The sequence below is a fragment of the Macaca fascicularis genome, chromosome 20 (assembly GCF_037993035.2).
Source record: "Macaca fascicularis isolate 582-1 chromosome 20, T2T-MFA8v1.1".
Taxonomy (NCBI): domain Eukaryota; kingdom Metazoa; phylum Chordata; class Mammalia; order Primates; family Cercopithecidae; genus Macaca; species Macaca fascicularis.
In genome coordinates this window covers 2,299,980-2,323,838 of record NC_088394.1, presented here as the reverse complement: position 1 = coordinate 2,323,838, position 23,859 = coordinate 2,299,980, and the positions used below count along the sequence as shown (strand labels likewise).

General features: G+C 57.7%; 2 protein-coding genes across 8 annotated transcripts in view; one reads left to right on the top strand and one right to left on the bottom strand.

Annotated features, from left to right (window-relative positions):
* The window catches only part of IFT140 (intraflagellar transport 140), a 107,441-nt gene that overhangs the window by 55,736 nt on the left and 27,846 nt on the right, over nt 1-23,859 (top strand). Inside the window, exon 20 of one of the 7 annotated variants that reach the window (XM_074028505.1) lies at nt 18,372-19,102. The exons of 5 other annotated variants lie outside the window; for them this stretch is intronic. In XM_074028505.1, the coding sequence (XP_073884606.1) occupies nt 18,372-18,456 (85 nt within the window). In that variant the 3' untranslated portion in view covers nt 18,457-19,102. Of the gene's footprint in view, nt 1-17,962; nt 18,104-18,371; nt 19,103-23,859 lie in introns of those variants that run through there. One more of the 7 variants, XM_074028506.1, reaches the window with a different exon arrangement.
* On the bottom strand, nt 167-22,044 carry TMEM204 (transmembrane protein 204). The gene is made up of 3 exons (XM_005590859.4): nt 21,166-22,044; nt 13,392-13,547; nt 167-951 (listed from the first exon to the last, which is right to left on the bottom strand). The coding sequence occupies exons 1-3, from the start codon at nt 21,443-21,445 to the stop codon at nt 707-709; spliced, it is 681 nt and encodes a 226-aa protein (XP_005590916.1). The 5' UTR covers nt 21,446-22,044; the 3' UTR covers nt 167-706.

The window sequence follows — 23,859 nt, the reverse complement described above, 5'->3', positions numbered from 1 at the left end:
GACTTGGTTGAACAGAAGTGTGGATCAGGGTGTGTATGCCTACGGGGTCTCTGAAAAGGTCGTTTTGACCCTTAGTGTGAGCCCCCAAAAAATCACAGAAAAGTGGATCAAATGTTTTTCAGCCATGTCGCAGTATAGATGGATAGAACACAAGTTATAGACAGAGTTCAGAGACTTGCATTTATTTAACTTAGGAAAGGAATCGAGCAAAACAGGCACGAACACGATTCTGTCTGAAACCATCACTAGCCGGCTGTAGATTATGACTCCCTCAAGGAATATTGTGAATATTTTAAGAAAATTTTCCTTGTTGGTCTGCTTTACAAAGTATAAGACATGACTGGGCTGCCCCTCTCAGCAGATGCAGAATAAATTAATCCCAAAGCAAAGCGGAGCGCAGGGCAGCCTCACGCCACCTAACCTGTGTCTCAGCTTCCAGCCTCCACCCTGAAGCACGTGTGGCCATGGAGCCGCGTTGCGCTAACCAGGAAAGCTGGAGGCAAATGAGGTTGGCCCACAGCACGTATAGACATATGACTGACATAACAGTAAACACGCACGCGTCTCACACGCATGGCACAGAGGTCACCCAGACTCATCCCGTGCCTCTGCACAAGCAGGGGAAGTGACTTGGTGGTGGAGTCCCTTGGTTTCCAGGCTTTCCATGATAGCAGGTGCACATCGATGGAGTCCTGAGACGGGCGACTCAGCATGGTGACTCCACGTAGTCATTGTCCAGCCCACGGCGAAAGCGCGCCGTCAGGGAGCGACTGATGACAATCACTCGGGGCGCCATGCAGTCCTCCCTCTTGTGGAGAATGTTCCAGATGAGCATGGCTGCCGCCAGCGTGGCCAGAAGGCAGGCACCAATGTTTAGGTAGCAGGACCAGGACAGGTTGGTGTATGGGCCAATTCTGTAGAAAGTCACCAGCCCGATAACCAGGACAAAACCTGCAGATGAGAGAGAAGGGTTGAGAGGCCTTATCTGAGAGGAAGGCAGATTCCACTCCTTCCCCAGCCCTCTGTCCTAGAGCGGGTTCCAGCCTGCTTTACACTTCCCCAGTCCTCTGTCCTAAAGCAGGTTCTTACTTTATGGGGCAGCCGCCCCGGTGTTGAGCCACCTTGTTTTTTTTTTTTTTTTTTGAGACGAAGTCTCGCTCTGTCGCCCAGGCTGGAGTGCAGTGGCCGGATCTCAGCTCACTGCAAGCTCCGCCTCCCGGGTTCACACCATTCTGCTGCCTCAGCCTCCCGAGTAGCTGGGACTACAGGCGCCCGCCACCACGCCCGGCTAATCTTTTTGTATTTTTAGTAGAGACGGGGTTTCTCTGTGTTAGCCAGGATGGTCTTGATCTCCTGACCTTGTGATCCACCCGCCTCGGCCTCCCAAAGTGCTGGGATTACACACGTGAGCCACCGCGCCCGGCCTGAGCCACCTTGTATTAGCCCTTCTGTGGCTCTTAGGACTTTAGGCTCTAGCGGCTGTGGAGGGGTGGTGTGTGTCTGCTTAATTCTGTCCTGGCATGCTGCTCCTGTGACCTTTCCTTCAGGTCAGCACTGATGCTTGCAACACAAACTTGGGGGGCCTTTCCTAGCCCCCCAAACTCAGCAGTAATTTTGTGTTAAATCCATCTCTGACTTTTGTAAATGCTTAATTCGTTCAAAGTGAAAGTAAAAAGATATTTTCTAAGTCTTATCTGGAAACAGGTCAGTTTGGTGCTCATCGCGCCCAGAGCTGTGCTCCTGACAGTTTCTTGCTCTTGGCCTTTGCTTTGGGAACTGCAGATGGCCTGGCATCTGCGGCTCGGGCAGGGCAGAGATGGGGCCAGTGCCTTGTCTAGGGCTCCTTGACTATATCTGGTGTCTTCCCTCAACGTCAGTGCTTCTCGTTCTAGACCCTCCCTCCTGCCTGGCGGATTTTCCTTCCATGCTTTCCCCTCTTTCCAGAGCCTGAAACCAGAGAAGGAGAGGTGGGCCATGAGCAACCCTCGGTTGGCTCAGCTTGTTCCCGTCTAGTTAGTTGCTGATACCACAGTCACTTATATTTTTATCTTTAAGGAGCTCCACAGACTTTTTTAGTTCTTACAACAGGAAAATCAGGGTTTCATGCCTGGAATCTGCCAACTAGGATAACAGGATACTGTGGCTGCACCGATGGAGCTGGGTGTCCTAATCCAGCTGGAAACATAGGCTCTGGGATGGAGAGCCATCCATGTGGCCCTGCCCCTCCTCATCGCCTACAGCCATGGGGACATGGCCACAGATTGTCCTGGAGGCCATGGGGCCTCCAGCCAGCCTTTAGCCCCAGTCCCACTTCTGCCTACCCAGCACCCCTCCCTCTCTGTTACAGTGACCTGAGTGGGTCTGTTTCTTGTACCCAAAGTGCCAGAGACTCTCTGTAACTCACACTGGTCCAGATTAAACTCTCCAGCCCCTCTTGCCCACGGGGCACTCGTCCATGTTTCTCCCCAGGCTCTGGCCGTGCCGAGCCCCACTGCTGTCCCTTTGCCTGGTCTGCTTGTTGACACCTGTGCGTCTGTTCACGCCGGTCTCTCCACTCCCAACCGCCTCCCCTGCATTCCTCGGGAAACCAAATCATGTCCTGCCCTGTGTGGCCCCAGCATCGAGAGAGGACGGGAGAGAAACAGACACAGGGACAGAGACACAGAGAGACAGAGACGGAGACACAGAGAGACAGATGGAGACACCACAGAGAGACAGAGACCAAGAGAGACACAGAGAGACAGATGGAGACACAGAGAGACAGAGACGGAGACACAGAGAGACAGAGACGGAGACACAGAGAGACAGAGATGGAGACACAGAGAGACAGATGGAGACACCACAGAGAGACAGAGACCAAGAGAGATACAGAGAGACAGACACAGAGACAGATGGAGACAGAGACAGACAGAGACAGAGGCGTAGGGAAGGAGAGACAGAGCGAGAGATGGGTAACCAGCCTTGTTTTTCCTAAACACACAAGCATTATCTTCTCATCATCACTGTACCCTCCGGACAGTATGAATTAAGCATTTATCTATCTCCATTTTGTCCTGAACAATGACAGTGACTGGTTTCTGTGTTCATTCTTTATAATACTTCATGGAGCTTTTTATACATAGGTAGCTCCTGGATACTTCTGTTTTATTAAAAATAACATTCTAGGCAAGGCACAGTGGCTCATGCCTGTAATCCCAGCACTTTGGGAGGCTGAGACGGGTGGATCACAAGGTCAGGAGTTCAAGACCGGCCTGGCCAAGATGGTGAAACCCCATCTCTACTAAAATACAAAAAAAAAAAAATTAGCGAGGCATGGTGGCACATGCCTGTAGTCCCGGCTACTCAGGAGACTGAGGCAGAGAATTGCTTGAACCCAGGAGGCAGACGTTGCAGTGAGCTGAGATCAAGCCACTGCACTCCAGCCTGGGAGGTGACAGAGCAAGACTCTCTTTCAAAAAAAAAAAAAAAGCATCCTATTTGTAATGAAAACTAACAAAGGAAACTTCTGGCATTTCTACCAGTGTGGAATGTGCCCTCTGCTCACGATCGTGTGGTATCAATGCTTGTGTTACTGGGGTGAAGGAATGAGCCTGTGTTGTGTGTGATGAAAATGAGAGCACTTTGAACAGTGTCCTCTCGTGTTCACAGTGTCTGGTACTTTCTGCCGGTGGGGGATGGGTTGTGCTTGCGTCAGGGCTCAGAGGAGGTGGCCCTGGAGGCAGGGCACGCACAGTGGAGAGCTCAGGACACCTGGGACAGAGGCGAGCGGGAAGGGTGGGGCGCTCTTGGCAGGGGCAGTGGGAGCCTTGGGGAGAGTCCCGGCCCAGCAGGAGGCGATGCTGGAGGACGGGAGGTTATGCCGGCAGCAGCTGGCCTTCATGAGGCTCCAGCCCACTGTGGCCAGAGCCTGTTTCTCCCCCTTACCAGGCTTCCTTTCTACTTGCGGGTGTTACAGAAACATGTTTAAAATCTATGTGGCCTCCAGTTCTACACATCATTCATCCAAATGGAACAGTGGAAAGGGATTGGGCCCCCCATGGCTTCCAGGGTCAACCTCCCTCACCGTCTGTGGTTGTCGTGGGGGTCAGTTTCCATACAGAGGGGACCTGGAGGTACCATCATTGAGGAAGTGTGAGGGATGAGAACTCAATCCGGAGGGCTGACCCTAAGGCTTTTGGAATGGATAAGATGCACTCACTTCCTGGACTGAGCAAAATGAGAAAGGGAGAAGCACCGACTGGTGCGGCTGCAAGCGGAGGGGCTGCCCTCGCCCAGGACTGCGCTGGCGCTGGCAGCTCTGGAAGCCGCGCTGCCCTGGGACCCGCAGCCCTACTCCCAGGAGGGCGAGTGGACGAAGCTCAGCACGGCAAGGCCCTGGGTCAGCCGCCCTCAGAGCGTGGGCAGACGTGCTCTGGACGGCCCAGCATTAGACAGTGGTCCAGTGGGGAGGAGGGGCGTGCAGGGGGATGGCGTGGGCCACACAATACCAGGGGGAGGCCCGGGGACGTCACCAGGGACACACCCGGGAGGCTTCTGAGTGCACAGCTCGGCTTCACAGCGGCTTTCTAGGAAAACCTTGGGAAGAAAGCTCTAAGGAAACATGGGGCAACCAGCCTGGGGAGGATGCCCCGCAGAGTTGATCTTGCCGGGTCTGCCGGACCACGCGCGTGTGGTATGGCCTCCTTTGTACAGGTAGCTCCCAACAAAGCACAGTAGAAGATTGAAGTGCCGCGGATCTTAGGCTCTTCCATGAACAAGCACGTCCCGAAGTTGGGTTCGACAGTGAGGGATGTGCTGGGTGTTTCAAGGTGTCTGCGGCTGTGCTGGGTGACCTTGCTGGGGACATTGATGCAGGCGGCCCTCCCTCCAGTGCTGCACCCTGATCTTTATCAAACTCACATCCCATCTCCCCAGCACTCAGCACCCTTGTGGTTCTCATTGCCTTAGGATCTCCCCTGATACCTGCGGCTGCCCCTCTGCCACCTGTGGTCACACTGGCCCTTTCCACCCCTCTGAGTCACCAGGTCCACCTACTCTGGGCTTCTCCTTGCGCCACTGTCCCCAGATTGACTGGCCCCAGGGAGGAGGGGCCCCTCTTGCTTCTGATCCTTCGGGCCTAGGCTTAGAGTTGCACCTGCCCCCCCCTCCGCCAGCTGTGGTCATTGTGTCTTTACTCACGGGTGGCTCTGGCCGCTGTCCCCCGCCATAGTGCAGGCTCCCCGGGGCCAGAACTTGCCCCATCATTGACCACAGCTTCCCAGCAGTCACTCCACAATTACTTGTTGAGTGAATCATTTGAGGAAATCAAAGTGGACATGAAACAGAATAGAATGCAGTGTGGACCTGCGGGAAAGGCGAGGAGGGACAGCAGCCTTGGCATTTTAGTGACCAACACCCCTCAGAGGGACAGGACCCTCTGGCCAGATCACATGGATGCCGCTACACTGGTGCCTTTGAATGCTCACGGAGGGGCACCATGATTCCCAAGGACCCGCTGGCATCGGCTACGTGGCCCTGTACTTAGCAGGCCTGTTCGGCCGCCACTGGCATGCCGGGGACTACACTAGGGTTAGCATCAGCCACAGAGACGGCTAGGGCACTCTTGACTTGTCCTTGGGGGACTGGCATTCCTTTTAGAGAGATGGGGAAGTCATTAATCTCGTTGTCCCCAGAGGGTGGCATTTGGCAGGGCCTCGCCCTACCTGGAGGGTCAAGCTTGTGGGGAAGGCCCTCCAGACTCTCAGTTAAAAGTGGAAAAACCAAACCATGGAGGAAACCACAGAGCGGGCGGCAGGACCGAGTGCGGCCTCCTGCCCCAAGGCAGTAATCAAGGTGGCAGATCAGGTGTAAACAACAAGCCTAACAGGCAGGGACCATCACAAAGCAGGAGGGAGCAGGGCAGGCCCCACCCCAGAGTCATGAGTCTAGAAAGCTGTTTCTTGAAACTCTAGCAACAAGTGACCGGGCACCGTGCCTCACGCCTGTAATCCTACCGCTTAGGGAGGCCGAGGCGGTGGATCACCTGAGGTCAGGAGTTCCAGACCAGCCTGGCCAACATGGTGAAACCGCATCTCTACTAAAGGTACAAAAATTAGCCAGGCGTGGTAGCAGGTGCCTGTAATCCCAGCTACTCAAGGGGCTGAGGCAGGAGAATCGCTAGAACCCGGGAGGTGGAGCTTGCGGTGAGCTGAGACTGCCACTGCATTCCAGCCTAGGCAACAGGAGCGAAACTCCGTCTAAAAATAAAAATAAAAATAAAAAAATAAAGAAAGAAAAGCACCCAAGGTGCGTCTGGAGCCGTGTTCTGGGAGTCGAGTTCTGGGAGTCGCACGTCGCTCGCTGGTGGGAGCCACATTCTGGGAGTCCAGTCTGGGAGCTGCGTTCTGGGAGCCACATTCTAGGAGCTGCGCTTTGCTCGCTGGTGGCACAGCTCCAGGGCTGGAGCTTACTTGGCATATTTATCACCACAGAAGCAGAAGGGAAAATTCTAGGTCTGTACCTTGTGTGAAAAAAAGGCTAAAATTTTGCATTTACTTGACTTCTATGTGAAGACCAGTGTCGGCTTTTGTTTGTTTTTGGTTCCGTTTAGAGCACATCTAGATAGAGAGGGGTTTGTAAGGTTGAACCGTGCTCTCGGACACCAGTGAGACCTGGAGGCGCCACCAGGCCCCAGACCTCATGAACCTGAGCAGCCCTAGGCATGCTGTGAAAAGGGGACATTGCCCTCGTCCTAGCACCAGAGCAGGCAGGGGCACCACTGCTGGAGAGCGCCGGTGGCTCCTGCGGAGGACGGTGGTCCTGATCCTACCCTGACGGAGAAAAGTTTATGTCATGAACAGATGCTTGGCGTGAGGGAACCTTCCATGTGTTCCACGTGTCAGCAGTAAAAAGCTAACAAATACACGGAAATGCAGAGGCGCCTGTAGCCACACACCTCACTGCACTGCTCTAACCTTGGCCTCCAGACGCTGGTAAGAAGGTGACTGAGTCAGCTGCATCATCACACGGTGCTGTGGATGCTGTTCCGAAGTCAAGTTAGCCTTTTACTGCTGTCCTTTCCACTTCCCTACGTGGGGGGATAGGAAGGGGTGGAAGGAGACAGGGCTGGGGCTGGCCCTAAACCTTTGAGTTTTCCTTTCTCACACCGTCTTTACATTAAGATTCCCTCTGTCCTCATTGTCCTGTTTCCTGAAGAATTTTCCCCCAAAACTTTTCAATGATGTTCATCAGTTTGTCTAGAAACAAATGTAAGGGAAGAGTTTTAGCAAACACGAGATTCTGCCCATGGAATCAATTCCATTTCATGAAGTTGTGTTGCCAAAGCAAACAGCCTCTTCCTGTGAGCCGCCCGAACGGTGTGAATTACAGCTCCACGGCCTGGCCAGCCTCTCCCCTCTCCCTTCCTTCCTGCGGCTTCTTGGGGCTTCAGCTTCTGTCACAGGCCTTCCTTTTGGAATGGCTGTCACACAGGCACGCAGGTGGCAGAGTGGAAAGACCCCGGGGCTGACCCCGATGCTCTTCGGACAGCTGCAGAGCTGGCAAACTGGGTGCCCTTGGCTCTAAAGAGAATCTGCGGAGCAGACGGCTGCCTGGCCACCTCAAGGCCCTGGTGGGGGCTGGAGTTTCCCACTTGTGAGCAACAAGATGACGGTGACCCAAACGGTCCTCTCTAGAGGGAGAGGCCCTGGGAGGGAAGAACGAGAGGCTCCAAAGCTCTCAACAGCCACAGTTGGAAGAGAAAGAAGAGATGAAGGGGACACAAACTGATGCCTGGGGAGTGGGCACCAAAGACAAGCAAGTGAGCTATGCAGACCAGGCTGACTGCAGCGGCCCACGCCTTCACCCTAGCACTTTGAGAGGCTAAAGCAGGAGGATCACTTGAGCCCAGGCGTGTGAGAGCAGCCTGGGCAACATGGCAAGACCCCATCTATGCTTTAAGAAATAAATAGATGATTTGCCGGGCGCAATGACTCATGCCTGTAATCCCAGCGCTGTGGGAGGCTGAGGTGGGTGGATCACCTGAGGTCAGGAGTTCGAGAACAGCCTGGCCAACATGGTGAAACCCCGTCTCTACCAAAAATACAAAATTAGCTGGGCATGGTGGCTCATGCCTGTAGTCCCAGCTAATCGGGAGGCTGAGGCAGGAGAATCACTTGAACCTGGGAAGTGGAACTTAATATTGAACCCAGATTGCACCACTGAACTCCAGGCTGGGCATTGGAGTGAAACCTGTCTCAAATAAATAAATAATCCTGACCAAACAAAGAACCAGGTTATTGTAAATAACAAGAAAGTGTATATTTCCACGAGAAGATTCCCAAGTCTAGGAAAACAGCAGACTTTCTCACCAGCGAGCAGGATTCCAGGTCAGCGACTGACTATCAACCCTGCTGACCGTTTAAGGACTGATAAAGTCAATGTCTCCAGGAAAACCTGAATGCCATTGTGAAGGCAGTTCAGAATAAAACAGCAACAGCTGACTTCTACACGGCAGCTTCTCAGCATGTCATGGGGCATCGGGACGGACCAGTGCCATCCAGGGTGCCCTTTCTAGTGTCCTTCTGGTGCCCCGATGTCATTCGGGGAATTTGGGATTATATGCCACCATTTTCCAAAAAGGATCAGAAGTCATTTATACAAATGACAAGGTAATGCGGAGTCGGGGGGAAGAGGGATTGTTTCGAGGAAGAAGCAGGCGAGAACCCATCTCTCTGGCAACAAAACACGGAGAAACCCAGCTAAGCCCAGCATTCTTATAGCAGAGATGCCACAGGTTCCCACACGGACGCAGGCAGTGTCATGTGAGCACCGACTGGGGGACGGTGGGGACTTCACTGGCTTGACCCCAATGTGTGGCCATGACCTCCTCATGCTGGCCCTGGTAAGACAGCAGCTGCTCTGGGCTCCAGCGATGGCTGAGGAGTTGCCCTTTGAAGATTCAACCCAAGTCCAGAGCTCTGCAGGGCTGCTAGATCGAACCACCGCAAAGAGTTCTCTTCAGGCTCAGGACAGGACAGGACAGCAGACCCTGAGGCCCAGGCCCCGTGTGAAAGCCAGAGCTGCAGGCGGGAGGGCCCTGCTCCATGAATCGATCCTGGCGGCGTTCTTGCCAAGAGGACAGTTTGCCCCCCGGAGGGGGACAGGCCTAGGTGGGGGTCACAGGTGCTGCACCAGGGAGCATGTGGGCTGCGCTTCAGGCCTGAAGCTTCTCAGCATGCGTGTTACCCAGCAGGGCTTCAGAGAGACGCTGGAATAACAGCTGCGAGCATTGCTGACGACGGCACATCTGTGGGCTGGAGTGGTCACTCTCCGCTGCACAGATCACACCAGGGGAAGGGGGGCTCCTCCAGGGACTCACGACTGACCGGGGCAGAGCCAGGAGCAGAATCCAGGCCACCTGCTCTGGGCTCCCGCAGAACCAGCCAGCGCCCCAGCCGGGAAACATCTGAGGCCTCGGGGCATCCTCAGGTACCTGATTGTGCCAGGGAGCCTCCCGGCCTAGGCTGCCTGCAGAAGTCGCCCTCGGCCTCGTGCTGCTCAGGCATCAGGTGCCAGGGTCACGCCGTGGCCGCAGCCATCAGAGGCCGTAATGACCTTTTACCTTCCATTGGCCACTCGCCCTGACCCCCTTCAATACTCCTTTCCCTCCCTGCCCGTGCCTATCTGCACAAATCAACAAGACCACAGACCGTGAAAGAACAGAGGTGCAGTGCAGAGAGAAGAGGCCACGAGGAGGAGCGGGGAGAATCGAGGGGTCTGTGGAGTGAGCAGAACACAACCTCTGAATAGAATGCCAAGGGTGGTGGCCACCAAGCCAGGACAGTGGCTTCCCTCAGCTGCTCTCTCTGGGTGTCAGAGCAGGGAAGAGGCAGCCTTGAGGGGCGAGGAGGGTGGTCCCTTTGCAGACCCAGGCGTCATGCTGAGCATGGCACTGGGCCCAGAAACATTTATGGAGTGAGAGCAAAAGCACAGGCCCTGTCACCTCTCTCTCGAGCTGACGAGCAGCCCTCCTTTCAGTGTGTTGCACTCTGGCTTTCGAGGGTGTTCCAGCCTCCCCATTATTCCATGTACTTTTCCTCCTTTCATGAGCATCTTCTCTCCTCACTGCCCGCCCCACCTCTGCCAAGCCCTGAGATCGAGGTTCACTTGCATAACAGGTAATAGCATGCGTTTCCTTGTCCTGTGACAGGACATCCTGGCGCCCTTCAGTCTCTCCCTGACTGTTTAAAACAGACGCGAGCACAGGAAAAAAACCGACTCTAAAATTAGCAGCATGATAGAAGAAAGGCACATAGCTACTCTCTCTCCTGTTTGTCAATGAAACAAGTCTAAACAGGGCCAAAATGCATTTCCTTTTTGGGCAAAACAGACCCGTCAGGGGTGATGGTTGGACACTGAGGGAGAGGCGGCCTGTGGGGACGAGAGAAGCCGCCAGAACACCAAGGGCCCTCTCGGTGCTGCTGGCCCTCGCCCTGGGGCCCGCTGTTCTGGCGGTTGTTGGACAGAACCTGGTCCAACCTTGTCAGAAGTTGTGCTGGAGCACAGTCCCTCCCCCGCCACCACCCCTCCTGACCAGGACAGGCCTGCGAAAGCCTCCAGCCCGTCCCCCGGGAGTGCTGCACGGCATGTGCAGGCTGCTTGCCCCCATGTGTGAGTTTTTAAAATAAATTTGGAAACACTATCTTGTCCTGAAATAAGATTTTGTAGGAAGTAAGCTGTCATTTTCGACATGCCAAATCCACAGTAGTCCTAATAATTCTAAACAAGAGTTTCAAGGAGATTTATTAAGAAATGCAGTGATCTGGGCCGGGCGCAGTGGCTCATGCCTGTAATCCCAGCACTTTGGGAGGCCGAGGTGGACGGATCACGAGGTCAGGAGATCGAGACCATCCTGGCTAACATGGTGAAACCCCGTCTCTACTAAAAATACAAAAAATTAGCCAGGTGTGGTGGCAAGTGCCTGTAGTCCCAGCTACTCGGGAGGCTGAGGCAGGAGAATGGTGTGAACCAAGGAGGCAGAGGTTGCAGTGAGCCGAGATCGTGCCACTGCACTCCAGCCTGGGCAACAGAGCGAGACTCCATCTCAAAAAAAGAAGAAAAAGAAAAAGAAATGCAGTGATCTGGCTGGGCGCAGTGGCACACGTCTGTAATTCTAGCACTTTGGGAGGCTGAGGCAGGTGGATCACCTGAGGTCAGGAGTTCAAGACCAGCCAGACCAACAATGGTGAAACCCCATCTCTACTAAAAACACAAAAATTAGCAGGGCATGGTGGCGCATGCCTGTAATCCCAGCTACATGGGAGGCTGAGGCAGGAGAATCGCTTGAACCCAGGAGGCAGAGGTTGCAGTGAGCAGAGATTGCGCCACTGCACTCCAGCCTGGGCAACAGAGCAAGACTCCATCTCAAAAAAAAAAAAAAAGAAATGTAGTGATCCATTGGGTTATCCTACTCGAAGGAGTTATTTTCAGAATCAAAAACTATTGCTTTTGCTTTCTGTATACCACTAAAATATCTTTATTCTGACCCAGCATTTCCAATTACATTTTCAAAATCTTCCATTTCCTTCTTTAAGCCACGGGGTTGCCCGTCTCTGCACGCGGTAGAGATTGGCCATTTCAGTGAGACAGGAAAACCACTTCTCTGTTTTATGGCCCTCGGGTCAGCAGAGGGCCCTGTGGGAGCTTTCCTAGCCTGGGCACCTCGTTGAGAGTCTCGTGTTTTCCCTGCAGTCATGCAGGAGGGGAGGAGGCAGAGTCAGTCCTCTGTCCCACGTCCCTGTCTCGTTCGTTCTTACAATCACCTGGGTGGGGGCAGAAATTACCCTTTTCGAAATTGGGCACGCGGAGGCTCATGTTAGCTCAGTAATCTGCCCGACCCCACGTCGATGGTGATGGAAACAAGATGCAGCTTCAGTTCCGGGCTCCACGCCCTGTGCTCTTCCACTGAAGCCTGGAGGCACCCTCCCTTCCCACCCTGTCCGCCAGGGGAAGTGACTTGTCCAGGGCCACACCATGCTATCACACCATGCTATTAATAGCGCCCAGAGAGTCGGCCTGACTCGCCCGGGGCACTTTCCAGCGCAGGAATACCTGCCCCCACAGTCTGTCATCCTCATTCTGGACATTGTATTTCTTAAAGATAAGGGCCCAGGATCGTTATTCCTAGAATGATTCACTCTGGACTTCCTGCCACTTCCTCTGTGGGAGCTGCAGGGCAGCCTGCAGAATGCCGCACTGGCCCGAGGAGGAGGAGGAGGAGGTGCGGGCAGCTTCGTGCTGGCCACACTCAGCCACGGGCTGACACGCTCGCTTTCTTTGTGTCCCTGTCTCTGCGGTCACCAGGCTGACCTGTCCCAGTGAGCAGCAGGAGACCTGAGCCTGCCCCAGGTGCCCACGGTCCTCACACCTCTCAGTCAGCCACAGAAGACCAGCAGAGCCCCTCGGGTCGCTGGGGGTCATGGCTGGACACTGCTGTGGCCCCACCACTTGTCTAGAACGCCGCAGGACCGTTCCATAGGTCATTTACGACGACCTCATCACTGTCACCCTCTATGACGCCAGGTCTTCTCAAGCTCTGTCCCAGGGTGTTGGGTCTAGAGCGTTGAGAGGAGGCTCTGAGCCGCGATGGCCCCCTTGCCTGCAAGGCCGGGCCTCCTCCCCCACTCGCATGGCAGCTTGGGGAAGCCAGGGTCCTCGTGATGGTCCTGCCATCTGCATCTGTGTCTGAGCCAGGCACATGGCGTGTGCTTGTGCAGGCCCCTCACCGTCGGCTCAGGCCATGTGGAACGTGCTAGCGTGTTCTCCTCACACTGTCTTGTCCCGCTCATGGAAATGGCCTGCGCTGACCCCAGGCGGGTCCTAGGAAGCTGCGTTTATAACAGAGCACAGGCCTTGGCCTCCCTAGGCCTGATCTGCTCTAGGCCTCTTAGCTGGGAAGGGGCACAGGGCAGGGCCAGGCGTGGGCCCTTCTGCCTCTGCCCAGGGGCTGCTCCCCGCCAGCTGCCTCAGCATTGAGGAAGGGGCAGGACCCAGGCCACCCCATGTGGGCTGCACAAGGGCCAGTCAGCAGTCAGACCCCACAGACTCAGGAAAGCAAAGTGCCTCGGCCTTTAAAGTGGAAAAGGGCATGACAGACACGCCAGGCCGCGCCAGGTGGTGGCGGCCTCCCTGCTCCTTGGCCTGGGTGTGCTTCTGTCATTCATCATTCTTGCCCACAGCAGCCCGTGGAGAGGGAGGATGCCCCATGGGGCTTCTCAGTGGTCTGTGGCCACACATTGAGAGGTACGGCCTGCAGCTTCCCCCCAGGCCACCGAAGGCCCCAGAACCCTCCTGTGACACCAGAAGGCCACAGGGGGCAAGGACGTGGTGGCCCCGCCCGCCCAGGTACTTACTTGCTAGTTGGAACGCGGCGGCCATGGCCTCCTCCCAGCACGGGGCGTCGGGTGACAGAAGGGGCAGGCCCACCAGCCCCAGGATGAAAGTGAGCTGGCCTGCGGTGAGCGCGGCCGTGGCCACCAGGTTGCAGGCACGCATCATGTCGAACTGCACTGTAGGCCAAGAACAGAGAGACAGTGGTGAGCGCAGGTGGGCTCCAGAGGCCACGCCGGCCGTCACACCACTTTCATGGTCTGTGTTTGCCTTGGAAAGGACAGTCGGCACGGGCCGTGCCTCCTCTGGGCAGAGCCTTCTGGAAGCATCACGCCCTCCCCCTCACCTGCCTGCAAGCCCTGGGTCCCATGTCTTCCTGATCAGAAGGGTGCATCCCAGCCGCCAGGCCTGGCTGCAGTGGTCCTATCACTGCAGGGACGGACGCTACGCTGCTGTTTCTGTCTTCCTGAGACAGCTGCTCCTCTCTGCTTGACTTGACCCTTGAAGACGATAGCATAGGGGTGGAGGTGGGAAGGGGAAGCCCCACCAGCAACACCGGCTTCCCTGTCTGCCTCACAGGCCCCTCACTAAACTCACAGCATCCAACACAAGGGTGCTGCCTGACCAGAGCCTCCGTGGGGGGCCAGCTCCTCAGGACTGCTGTCCTGCGTGGTCAGCTTCCCGACCCCCAAGCGGCCCATGGTTGTGTTTTCTCCTCCCAGCAGCTGGGGGACTTGGGCCCGAGGAGAAGCCCCTCTTCTGGGCCCCTCATAACCAGCAAGGAGCTGAGCAGGGGTCGCACATGGGTCTGAACCAGTGCCCCCCACCTGACCCTCTCACCCCCTGGGGCCCGGGCACCCCCACCCCATACACTTCCTGCCACAAATCCTTCACTCAGCGGCTAAAGTCAGGACCTGCTTCCCCACTCACAGTAGGTCTGCGCCTAGCCTTCTCTGTCCCCCACCTATACCCTGGTTGCAGGAGCCAGGCAGGCAGGGCATATGGACACGTGGTCAGGGGAAGACGGAGCCTTCTGTGGGTGAACCTTAGAGGGAGGTGCATTTGTTGCCCTCGGGGACCAGGGCTTGTCACATTTCTGTAGCAGAGAAATGTTCTCCCACAAATAAAACCTTACACAGAGGCCCAAATGAGGTGATGGTGAAGCAGTGTGTTCCCAGGCCCCCGCGTGCTGCAGAGCAAATAGTGTGTGTGCTGATGGACACTCAGCCCAGAGTCAGGGGCTGCACGTGAAACAACAGCCCCACGGAGTCCCCAGCCTGTCATCGCCGTGCCTTGTTTTCGATTGAACAATATTTGGGAAATTCAATTCCCAAAGCTAAGTCGTTGCAAACAGTTGCACCTTTTTAAACAGCTTGCCTTGAAATTTCAGGGCATCTTCAGGTAACTGATGCAGGACTCTAAGAGGGAAGCAGCCTCGCCAGTCAGGAGCAGGTCCCCGTGCCTGCATCCATCACAGACACCAGAATCCCTCAGGAGCGGGTCCCCGTGCCCGCATCCATCACAGACACGAGAATCGCTCAGGAGCGGGTCCCCGTGCCCGCATCCATCACAGACACGAGAATCGCTCAGGAGCGGGTCCCCGTGCCCGCATCCATCACAGACACGAGAATCGCTCAGGAGCGGGTCCCCGTGCCCGCATCCATCACAGGCACCCGAATCGCTCAGGAGCGGGTCCCCGTGCCCGCATCCATCACAGGCACCCGAATCGCTCAGGAGCGGGTCCCCGTGCCCGCATCCATCACAGGCACCCGAATCGCTCAGGAGCGGGTCCCCGTGCCCGCATCCATCACAGGCACCCGAATCGCTCAGGAGCGGGTCCCCGTGCCCGCATCCATCACAGGCACCCGAATCGCTCAGGAGCGGGTCCCTGTGCCCGCATCCATCACAGGCACCCGAATCGCTCAGGAGCGGGTCCCCGTGCCTGCATCCATCACAGACACCAGAATCGAGGGAGCAGCAGAATCTCCCAAGAGTCCTGAAGGTGCCGGCCTCTAGGGTGACTGCTGTGTGTCCTGGGCGGAGGCTGAGAGGGGGATGGGGAGATCCTCAAGCTGCCTCCTCAGAGCGTGCCTGTGGGAAGCCAGCCCGGCAGGGGAGGCTGTCGAGGTTCACGCATGCACGGGGCAGGCATGCTGGCATCAAGGCTTGGGGTGGGGGAAGGGGTACGGGCTGCTTTACTTCGCGAGTGTTTACGTGGTTAGAAGTATCCGTTGGAACCACTGTAGGGGGTATTAGCAGTTCCACGTGGTTCAACCTCAACATTTATTGAAATGCAGTCTGGATTCACAGAACAACCTCAAAGCTCCAGAGCCGAGGCATCTGCTTCCCAGCTGGCCCTGGCTCCTGGGCGCTGCCCAGCACTCACATCCCACCCTGGCTCCCGGGCGCTGCAGAGCACTCACATCCCACCCTGGCTCCCGGCTGAGCTGCTGTCTGGGATGGTCTGTCTAGGCTTTCGGCATCCTGGTGTCCCTGGAGGCGCACTGCTCCTCGCCACAGAGGGCCCCCATCCTACCCACTGTATTTCAGGCTGCTTCCCTCCGCAGCACCCCCTCCTGTCACTCGGGGCGGAGGGAGCTCTCCTTCCTGGGTGCCAGGCTTTTCCAGCGTGACTGCTACAGCCTGGGTAGCACCCCCAGCCCTGAGGCCTCCAGGGCGTGAGGGCACTGCACAGGAAGTGGAGGCATGAAGGACTCTGGGGCACGGGGGCCCCCAGGCTGCTAAGGAGTCTGAGCAGCTGGTACGTGGCACCATGAGCCTTCTGCCAGCAAGGGGGAGAGCCAAACGCGCTGCCAGCCCATGGACAGGCAGGCACCACTGACAGGGCAGTGGGAAGCAGCAGCGGCTTCTCACTCATTTTTCTCGCAGCAAAACAGACGCCCCAGTGAGCGTCGCTGCCACGTAACTGAGAGCTCACGTTCTTTCATCTTCAAAGTAACTGCAGAGTTAGAAACCATAGCACTCCCGCAAGGTTCTCTCAAAAGAAGAAACAGACGCGGGGGCTGAGAGCCAGCCTGGTGGCCAAGGGTCCCCCATAGGGAGAGCGGGAAAGCCTGGCAGCAGGTGAGGATCTGGCTCAGCGTGGGCACAGGCAGCCGTGGGGCCAGAGTGCTTGAAGGAAGGGGCAGAGCCCAGAGCACTGGAAATGCCAGAGGACGGCAGAGATGTGCTTGACCTCAACCTGGCACCGTGTGGCTTGCTGAGGCCTGAGGCATGGGGTGACATTGGCACTGTGTGGCTTGCTGGGGCCCAAGGCATGGGGCGACGTTGGCACCGTGTGGCTTGGTGAGGCCTGAGGTGTGGGGCAATGTTGGCACTGTGCGACTTGGTGAGGCCCAAGGCGAGGGGCGGTGTGGCACTGTGCAGCTTGGTGAGGCCTGAGGTGTGGGGTGCCTTTGCCCTGGGTTTCTTACCTGCCCCAGGGCCTCTGCAGGTGGGACCAGCAGGAGCCAGGGTTTAGGCAGACACTGCCCCGGCAGACTGGCAGGACTTTCCTGACTGCTCCCGCGGGCTCCACAGCCAGCCCCGATCAGTGACCACGTGCAGCCTGCAGGGACCAGAATGAGGCCTGCATTTTGAGGGCGTCCTGTCGACGCGTTAGGGATGTGTGTGAGCTCTGGAGGCCCCTTCCAGCGGGATCTGTGGCATGGTGATGTGCCATCTTTGCTCTTAACCGTCTTGGCAATGATTTCCGTCCAGAAGCCTCTGCTTCTCTAAACATTGCAAAATGAGGGAGGCACTAAAACATCAAGCAGGTTATGTTTGAGAGAGGAGCAGCTCAGATTCCTGGCCCAGGGCTCTGAGCTCTGCCGTGGAGGGGAGAAAAGACCGGAATGAAGGGGGAGGAGGGGTACAGGGCTGCCCCGGGAGGAGCATAGCCCGGAATGGCATGACCGAGGTGGGCCTGAGCACCAGGCACAGGTGCACGCGTAGTTGTGAGGCTGAGTGACCGAGGCTCCTGGGAGCTGGGCATGTGCAGACGCACCCCTGACCTGTCCTCCCGCCCTCAGCCCCTGGCCTCCCTGCCTTCCTTCCTGGCAGCTCTAGGCACACAGCCCTGTGCCACACACCATGGCAGGGGCTCTGTGCAGCAGCCACGCTCCACAAGCCACTGTGCAGCCTCCGAGTCCCCAGGGTGCGTGGCTCACCACAGTGGTACCCACAGACCCACCACCCTGCCAGGAAGGAGGCACTCCTGACCGAGCCTTCCTGTCTGAGCCACGCTCCCGCCTGCCCCAAGAAAGCTGTTTAGAGCTGCCGTTCACAGCTCGGGCGTGTTACAGGTTCCTGTGGTGCTGCCTGTATGTGTGGCCCCACGTGGTGGCCTCTGACTTTTAAAGATGTTGGTGAGAACGTGGTTCATCTGGGTCCTGGCCGAGCAGGGTTGAAGCCCGGGAGCTCTGTCCTCCACCTGTACTCAGGCAGGGTCTCACGTGCCCATTTGATGTGTGGTGGGGCGTGCGTGGTGACGGAGACACGTGGAGCCACCGGAGAGAGGGGTGGGGCTCCCCTTTAGCGCTAGGCTCCAGCTCACCTGCATCAAGATTCAATCATACTGTCATCTGTTCCCGAGCCACCTTGTTGCAGATGCCTGACAGAACGCTCGAAACACAGAGCGAAGAAGTAAATGTCCAAAACGAGACGAAGTGAGGAGCAGAAATTGAGACCCGCGCTGGATATGGCCTATGAGGTGGACCTCAGGCCTCCCTGGTCCCCCAAGCTCTCACAGGGAAAGACAGCCCCTGATCCGCAATGAAAGTCCCACTCACCACAGGCCACAGAACACCCCAGGCAGGGGCACAGGAGGGCCTGAACCTGGATGAAGTCGAGACCAGACCCCTCTGCCCTGGGCCCAGCCCTGTTTGCCCTGACCAGAGTTCAGGATGTCCGGGGCGCATCTCCCATCCCTCAGGCAGGCCCCTGCTGATGTTTGCAAGTGACAAGCGCTGGATGATTTTGACTCTGTGTGTTCCATGGGGCAGGGCCTCGGGGCACAGAGCCATCCGGAGACATCCACGTGGACCTCAGCGACATCCAGAAACCCTGAGGATGGCCTGGCTTGTGTGAGGAAACACGCGGTGTGACGTTGCCTTCCCTGGCGTGTGTGAGGCGACACGCGGTGTGACGTTGCCTTCCCTGGCTTGCCCCACCCCGACCCTAGACTGGTTCTCGGGATGGAACTGTGAGCAAAGCAGCACCCAGCCTCACAGCACAGAGGGTCGCAGCCCATCATGCGTGCTGGGTGATTTTACAAGGAACACTGGCCGAGGCATGAAGGAAGATGCTAGGAGCTGGCCGGACTCAGTGGGGTGGCGAGGCTGGAGCTGCTGCCCCTCGCCAGGGCTTACTTCCAGGCCCACCTAGGTTATGGGCAGGATTTTGCAGGCTTGACGTGCGGCGGTGGCAGGTAGCGGCCCCTCACCAGGTTGGGGACACGGGTGCCCGTGAGTGGGGGCAGCAAATGTTGCTGGGCTGTGTGGACAGAGGGGCCGCCCCGTGGGAGAACAGCACGTGGGCTTGGAGAGGTGGGCACCAGTGCAGATGGACGTTGGTGAAAGAGAAGGCGAGAGAGGCAGGAGGAAGACACCAGCACGGCCAAGGGAGACGCTAGGTGCGTCCCTGTCTTGGGGCCTTGGGGGATGTGGTGGCTGCACTCCAGCCTGGGTGACAGAGCAAGACTCCGTCTCAAAATAAATTTAAAAATGAAAGAAAAGTTACCCATCGAGCCTGTTCCTTTTCCTGAACTGAGTCTCGTTCACACGGAGCTTCCGTGACGCTTCCCTCATGTGGACAAAGCTTCGCTGCTCAGGTTCGCTGAGGCTCAGCCACCTGCAGATGCCGTACGAGTTGCAGGAGGATGTTGTAAATATTGTCCAAGGGGCTGACCAGGGCTCAGGGAGGAGCAGTAGATGCAGGCAGGTGAGCAGGAGGCTGTCCAGGGGGCTCTGTGAGGGGATCGTGTGTCCTGCTGGCCTGAGGTGACCAGGCCTAAGCAAGTGGACAGCCGGGGACCTGGGACAGATGCAAACGACGCCCCAGAGGCTACACGCGGCCCTGTGACTGGAGGAATGCAAGAGGTAGCAACAGGGAGGGGCGCCAAGGCTCCCAACTGCCCTGAGACTGGGCTGCCTGGGCCACATGTGGGTGTTGGTGGCAGCAGTTAGGAGGCCTGGAGGTGCGGAGCTGCAGCCAAGGGCCGGCAGGGAACTCCCTCCCCCGGTGGGGGGTGCTCTGTGGGCTGGATGCCAGTGATGGTCCCAAAGCACACGAACACCCGGCCCCACCTCCAGGGCCTGCGAAACCGCTGCCCCCGCGAGAGGCTCGGCACAGTCACGGGGCTGCAGCTCCTTCAGCAGAGCAGGCAGAGTCTGGAAGAAGGGCGCCTGGCCTGAGTCACGCAGAGACCCAAGTCTCGGGCTTTCCATAAGACACCGGGTTCTGAGAGCCGGTAGAAGCTTTGAAGTTATTCATAGGCTTTGATCTTTTTAAAAGACGGCTGTTGGTCCCTGCTGGTGAAGGACGTGAGAGGAGGTGCCCAGTCCAGGCTGTGCAGCGCAGCTGAGGGCCTTCGAGTGGACAGAAGGGCGTTGAATTCCCTCGTGGGACCTCATCCTAGCCACATGGCTTCTGCAAAGCCTCGGTTTCTTTGCCTGCGAAATGGGGATGACGTTCCCCGCTGAGGGTTCTGAGTGCGGCAGGTTGAGGATGGAGCTGTGTGGTTGAGGCACGTGTGGTATGTGTTACCCCAGGACTCCGAGACTCCCTCCAGAGCCTAGAGCAGAGGCGCTGCCTCAGAGACCAGCATTGTCTTCAGAGCAGAAGGTGCGTCCAACCCTGAGCCTGGGCCGCTCTGCAGCGGAGACTGGGGTGTCTGCGAGTCAAAACCTTGCCGGCAGTTTTAGAGAGTTGGCCTTTGGGAGACTTGCGTCCCCAGGCCGTGACTGCTGAGATGACCGTGGCTGTAAGCGCCTTCCTATGTGTGCAGCCCCACACCTGCCACTCAAACCCCACCGTGCGGTGGCATCTTTCTGAGCCCTTCCTCTCCCCTGCAACCACTCAGCATCCCTGTCCCCTTCCGAGCGTCCCGGCCTCCCTGTCCGTCTCCTTTCCAGCGTCCCATCTGAAACCCATCCCTGGGGATCTCCTTCTGCCGCTCTCCGCCTCAAAGACCCCAACAACTGTGAGAACAAAGCCAGAACTCACCCGTGCATTTTTAAACTTCTGTTTATTTTACTCATTTCTTGTTCATTTTACTCATGAGTAAAGAAACGGTTTTTTTTTTAATTTTTAGAGACAGGGTTTCTTACTATGTTGGCTAGGTTGGTCTTGAACTCTTGGCCTCAAGCAATCCTCTTGCCTCGGCCTCCCAAAGTGCTAGGATTACAGACGTGAGCCACCGCGCCCAGCCATAATAATTGTTTTCAACCAAGGAAAAAATGCCTTTCCTTGATTTGATTCATATGCCCGTCTCTTAACTATGCGTAACTGCAGAAAGGCCACCCAAATGCCTGAGATGAATTCCTGTGTAAAAGAGCTGGAGGCAGACTCTGCACTGAGCAGGAGGGGTGTGTGGGGCTGCCTCTGGCCAGGGAGAGGGGGCTGTGGGGCCTGGTTCCCTGGGAGACCCAGTGCCCGCTCCTGCCTGTCCAGAGGCCACGCTTGGGGCAGAGCAGGGGCCAGGCCTCCCCACCCACTCACCAGGTCCATGCCTGGTGTCTCCTGTGTGCCCTCGAGCCTCGGCCACGCTGAAGGCATCAGGAAAACAAGTGGACTTACGTTTGACGGTGCCTCGGGACTCCTGGAAGCCGGCCGCCTCAGAGCCCCAGCCCAGCGCCTCACAGTCACGTGCGTCCACCTGGCTGGCCCTGGCCCCAGGGCTCAGCCCTCCCCGGGCCCTGTCCACCAGCCAGCAGGACCTCCACAGCCCCACGCTGCGCCTGCGCCCGTCCTCCAGCGTCTGGCACACCCAGTTGGAGGTGAAGGCCGCCACGTTGTTGAGGATGAGTGAGACTAGGGCCACCAGCACGGCCGCAGCCACAAGTCTCTGCACAGTCATCGCTGTCGCCAGTGCCGCTACTTATCCGGAGAAAGCCAAGTCCCAGTCCACAGCCGCACGTCCAGGGTCCAGGGAGAGCCGACGCTGCTAGGGGTGGCTAGAGGACATCACCGCTCATCCTCGGGGTGGCGCGGGCGGAGGCCCATGGGCCGATCCAGGTGAGCCGCCTCTCGGCCCGGCCTTATCCTCCTTCCTGCACCTGGAGCAGGGCCAGGCCTGTGCTGAAGCCGCTCGCCTCGGGGCCCATTCCAGGGAGGAGAGGGTGGGCAGCAGCAAGAACCCAGGGCCGGGAGTGCGCCGTCTTCCTGGGAAGCGGAGGCCGGCCTGCGCCGTGCGTGCCTCTTCTCGCCTGCAGCAGTGGAAAACAGAGTCACCCGGGAGGCCGGCAGCAGTGGGAGTCGAGCCCGGGCCACGCTTCTTAGCACCGGCCCGCCGTGAGCACCAGGCTCCAGGCAGGGTGACCAGCGTGGAGCGGGTTCACAGCTCCTCTCTACCGCGTGGGCCCCTGTGCAGATGCCTCTAGGGCAGTTGGCTGGTCCTGGAAAGCGAGTGGCTGCCGCAGGGACGCCCGTGTGCGCGGAGCTCGCCTTCCCTGGCTCTCAGCAGAGAGGAAATGGTTGTTTTTGAGGCTGTTTTTGGTGAGCCGGAGGGCGTAGCCAACCGCAACAAATAGCGGCCCTGCCGCGGCAGCCAGACACCAACAGGATGTGCTTCCTGATGGGAAAGGCCGGGAGACTTCTAAGGCCCTGCTCCAGGCCCACCCCCTGCTGCCCCTCCCCACCTTCCTGTCCCAGAGGACAGGCCAGGGATGCCCGGCGCGGGCCAGACCCCTTGTCTCGCCTGTTGCTTTTGAGCCTGGTGGCCCCCAGGGCCTGGAGGCCGGTGGGTACTGGGGGACTGTTGCCTACCCTGGGGACTTCACACCCCCCAGCCATCCAGTTGCCCCCGGGACCGTAGATACCCCCAGGACCATAGGTACCTCTCCCCCGCCCCCGTGTTCCCAGCACCATAGGTACCACAGCCGTCCCCCACTCCCACACCCGTGTTCCCAGGACCATAGGTACCATAGGCCTCCCCCCGCCCCCATGTTCCAGGCCTGCCCCCATCACGGAATGCTGCCCTCAAAAGGGGGGCAGATATCACAGGATTGCTGGGAAGGGGAGAGACCCGTGTGCCTGGAGGGAGCAAGTTCACCCAGACCTGCGGGGCCAGGGACTGTACTTGGAGGACCTCGGGGCCAGGTCATTCTTAGGTGGCAAGAAGGGTAGGATTCTGGATATGCCAGGTGGGGCTCTCAGTGGGGCCTGGGATGGGGCGAATGTCACGTGGGGCCTGGGCCACCTCTGCTATTGATGGGAACGGTCACCCCCCACAGCTGGGGACGGGACTAGGCAGGTCACCTTGTAAGCGGTCAGGCTCTCACGCAGAGCTTATGCTGCCAGAGAGCTCGGAAGCGTCTTCATCTATTCTGCTCAGAATTATTCTGCCCTGCTGGGCAGACACTGCGAGAGGGTCTCATACTCTGTCCCGTCTCCGGAGACCCCAAACCCGGCGTGGGATTCCCACCCCACCCAGGCTCCAAAGCTTCGTGAACGCAGGTGTCCCGCATCCATGCAAACCGTTCACGGGCACACGCCCAAGACAGTGCTGGGACAGAGAGTCCTGTTCCCAGCCCATGGTAACAGCAGAACTTGGACCGTTTCCTGTCCGTGCACTGCCCGTGCGTGGGGCCCTGGCTCAGGGCAGTTCCGAGAGCTGCCATTTCCTGGGAGCAGTCTCGGTTCACAGGTTGGCGTGTGGCTCTGTACATCCACAGGAGAAGCAGCGTTCCCCACACACGCCCCGGGTCTGTTCCAGAAAGGCGGCAGCTCTGCCCTCTCCAGCCCGTGGTGCGTGCTGGGTCCTGACACACGTTTCTCCACTCACTTCCGCAGGGACGTTGCTTGTGGTGGGATTTTCCCCGGGGGTTCACTGCAGATGCGTCCGTCGGCTTTCTGCTTTCCCTTCTTCCTTGGCTTGTGCCCAGGGAAAAGTTGCTGTTTCTGTTTCTGTTCTTGGCCCCCGGAACCTGATGGGGCATGCGGGGCACGTTGGTGCTGGCAGCCTCCACTCTCCTGGGTGGCTCAGAAGGCCCTAGGGGGATGTCCCCAACCCTTCCTGCCTGTACCCTGGGAGGTGGACGGGGGGTGCCGTGTCTCAAACACTCAGTGTTCCCAAGCACACAGTGCAGAACGGTGCCTTGAAAGGAAAGTTTCCCAAAAGTTTCCATGGGGGAAGAATTTATTTCCTCCTTAATTAACTAAACCATTTATCTTTCGGGAGTCTTCAAATGGCTAACTTCCAACGAAAAGCCAGTGCTGGGTTTCAGAGCCCAGAGGACACATTTGATTGTCTCGGCGGCCCCCTCTGGTCCT

What these genes read in the sequence shown, in the direction of transcription:
- TMEM204 (XM_005590859.4), bottom strand. Translation starts at nt 21,445, where the DNA reads ATGACTGTGCAGAGACTTGTGGCTGCGGCCGTGCTGGTGGCCCTAGTC. An exon ending in GTCCCGAGGCACCGTCAAAC is followed by an intron (nt 13,548 to 21,165) that starts GTAAGTCCACTT and finishes CTTGGCCTACAG; the next exon opens with TGCAGTTCGACATGATGCGT. An exon ending in CGCCGCGTTCCAACTAGCAA is followed by an intron (nt 952 to 13,391) that starts GTAAGTACCTGG and finishes TCTCATCTGCAG; the next exon opens with GTTTTGTCCTGGTTATCGGG.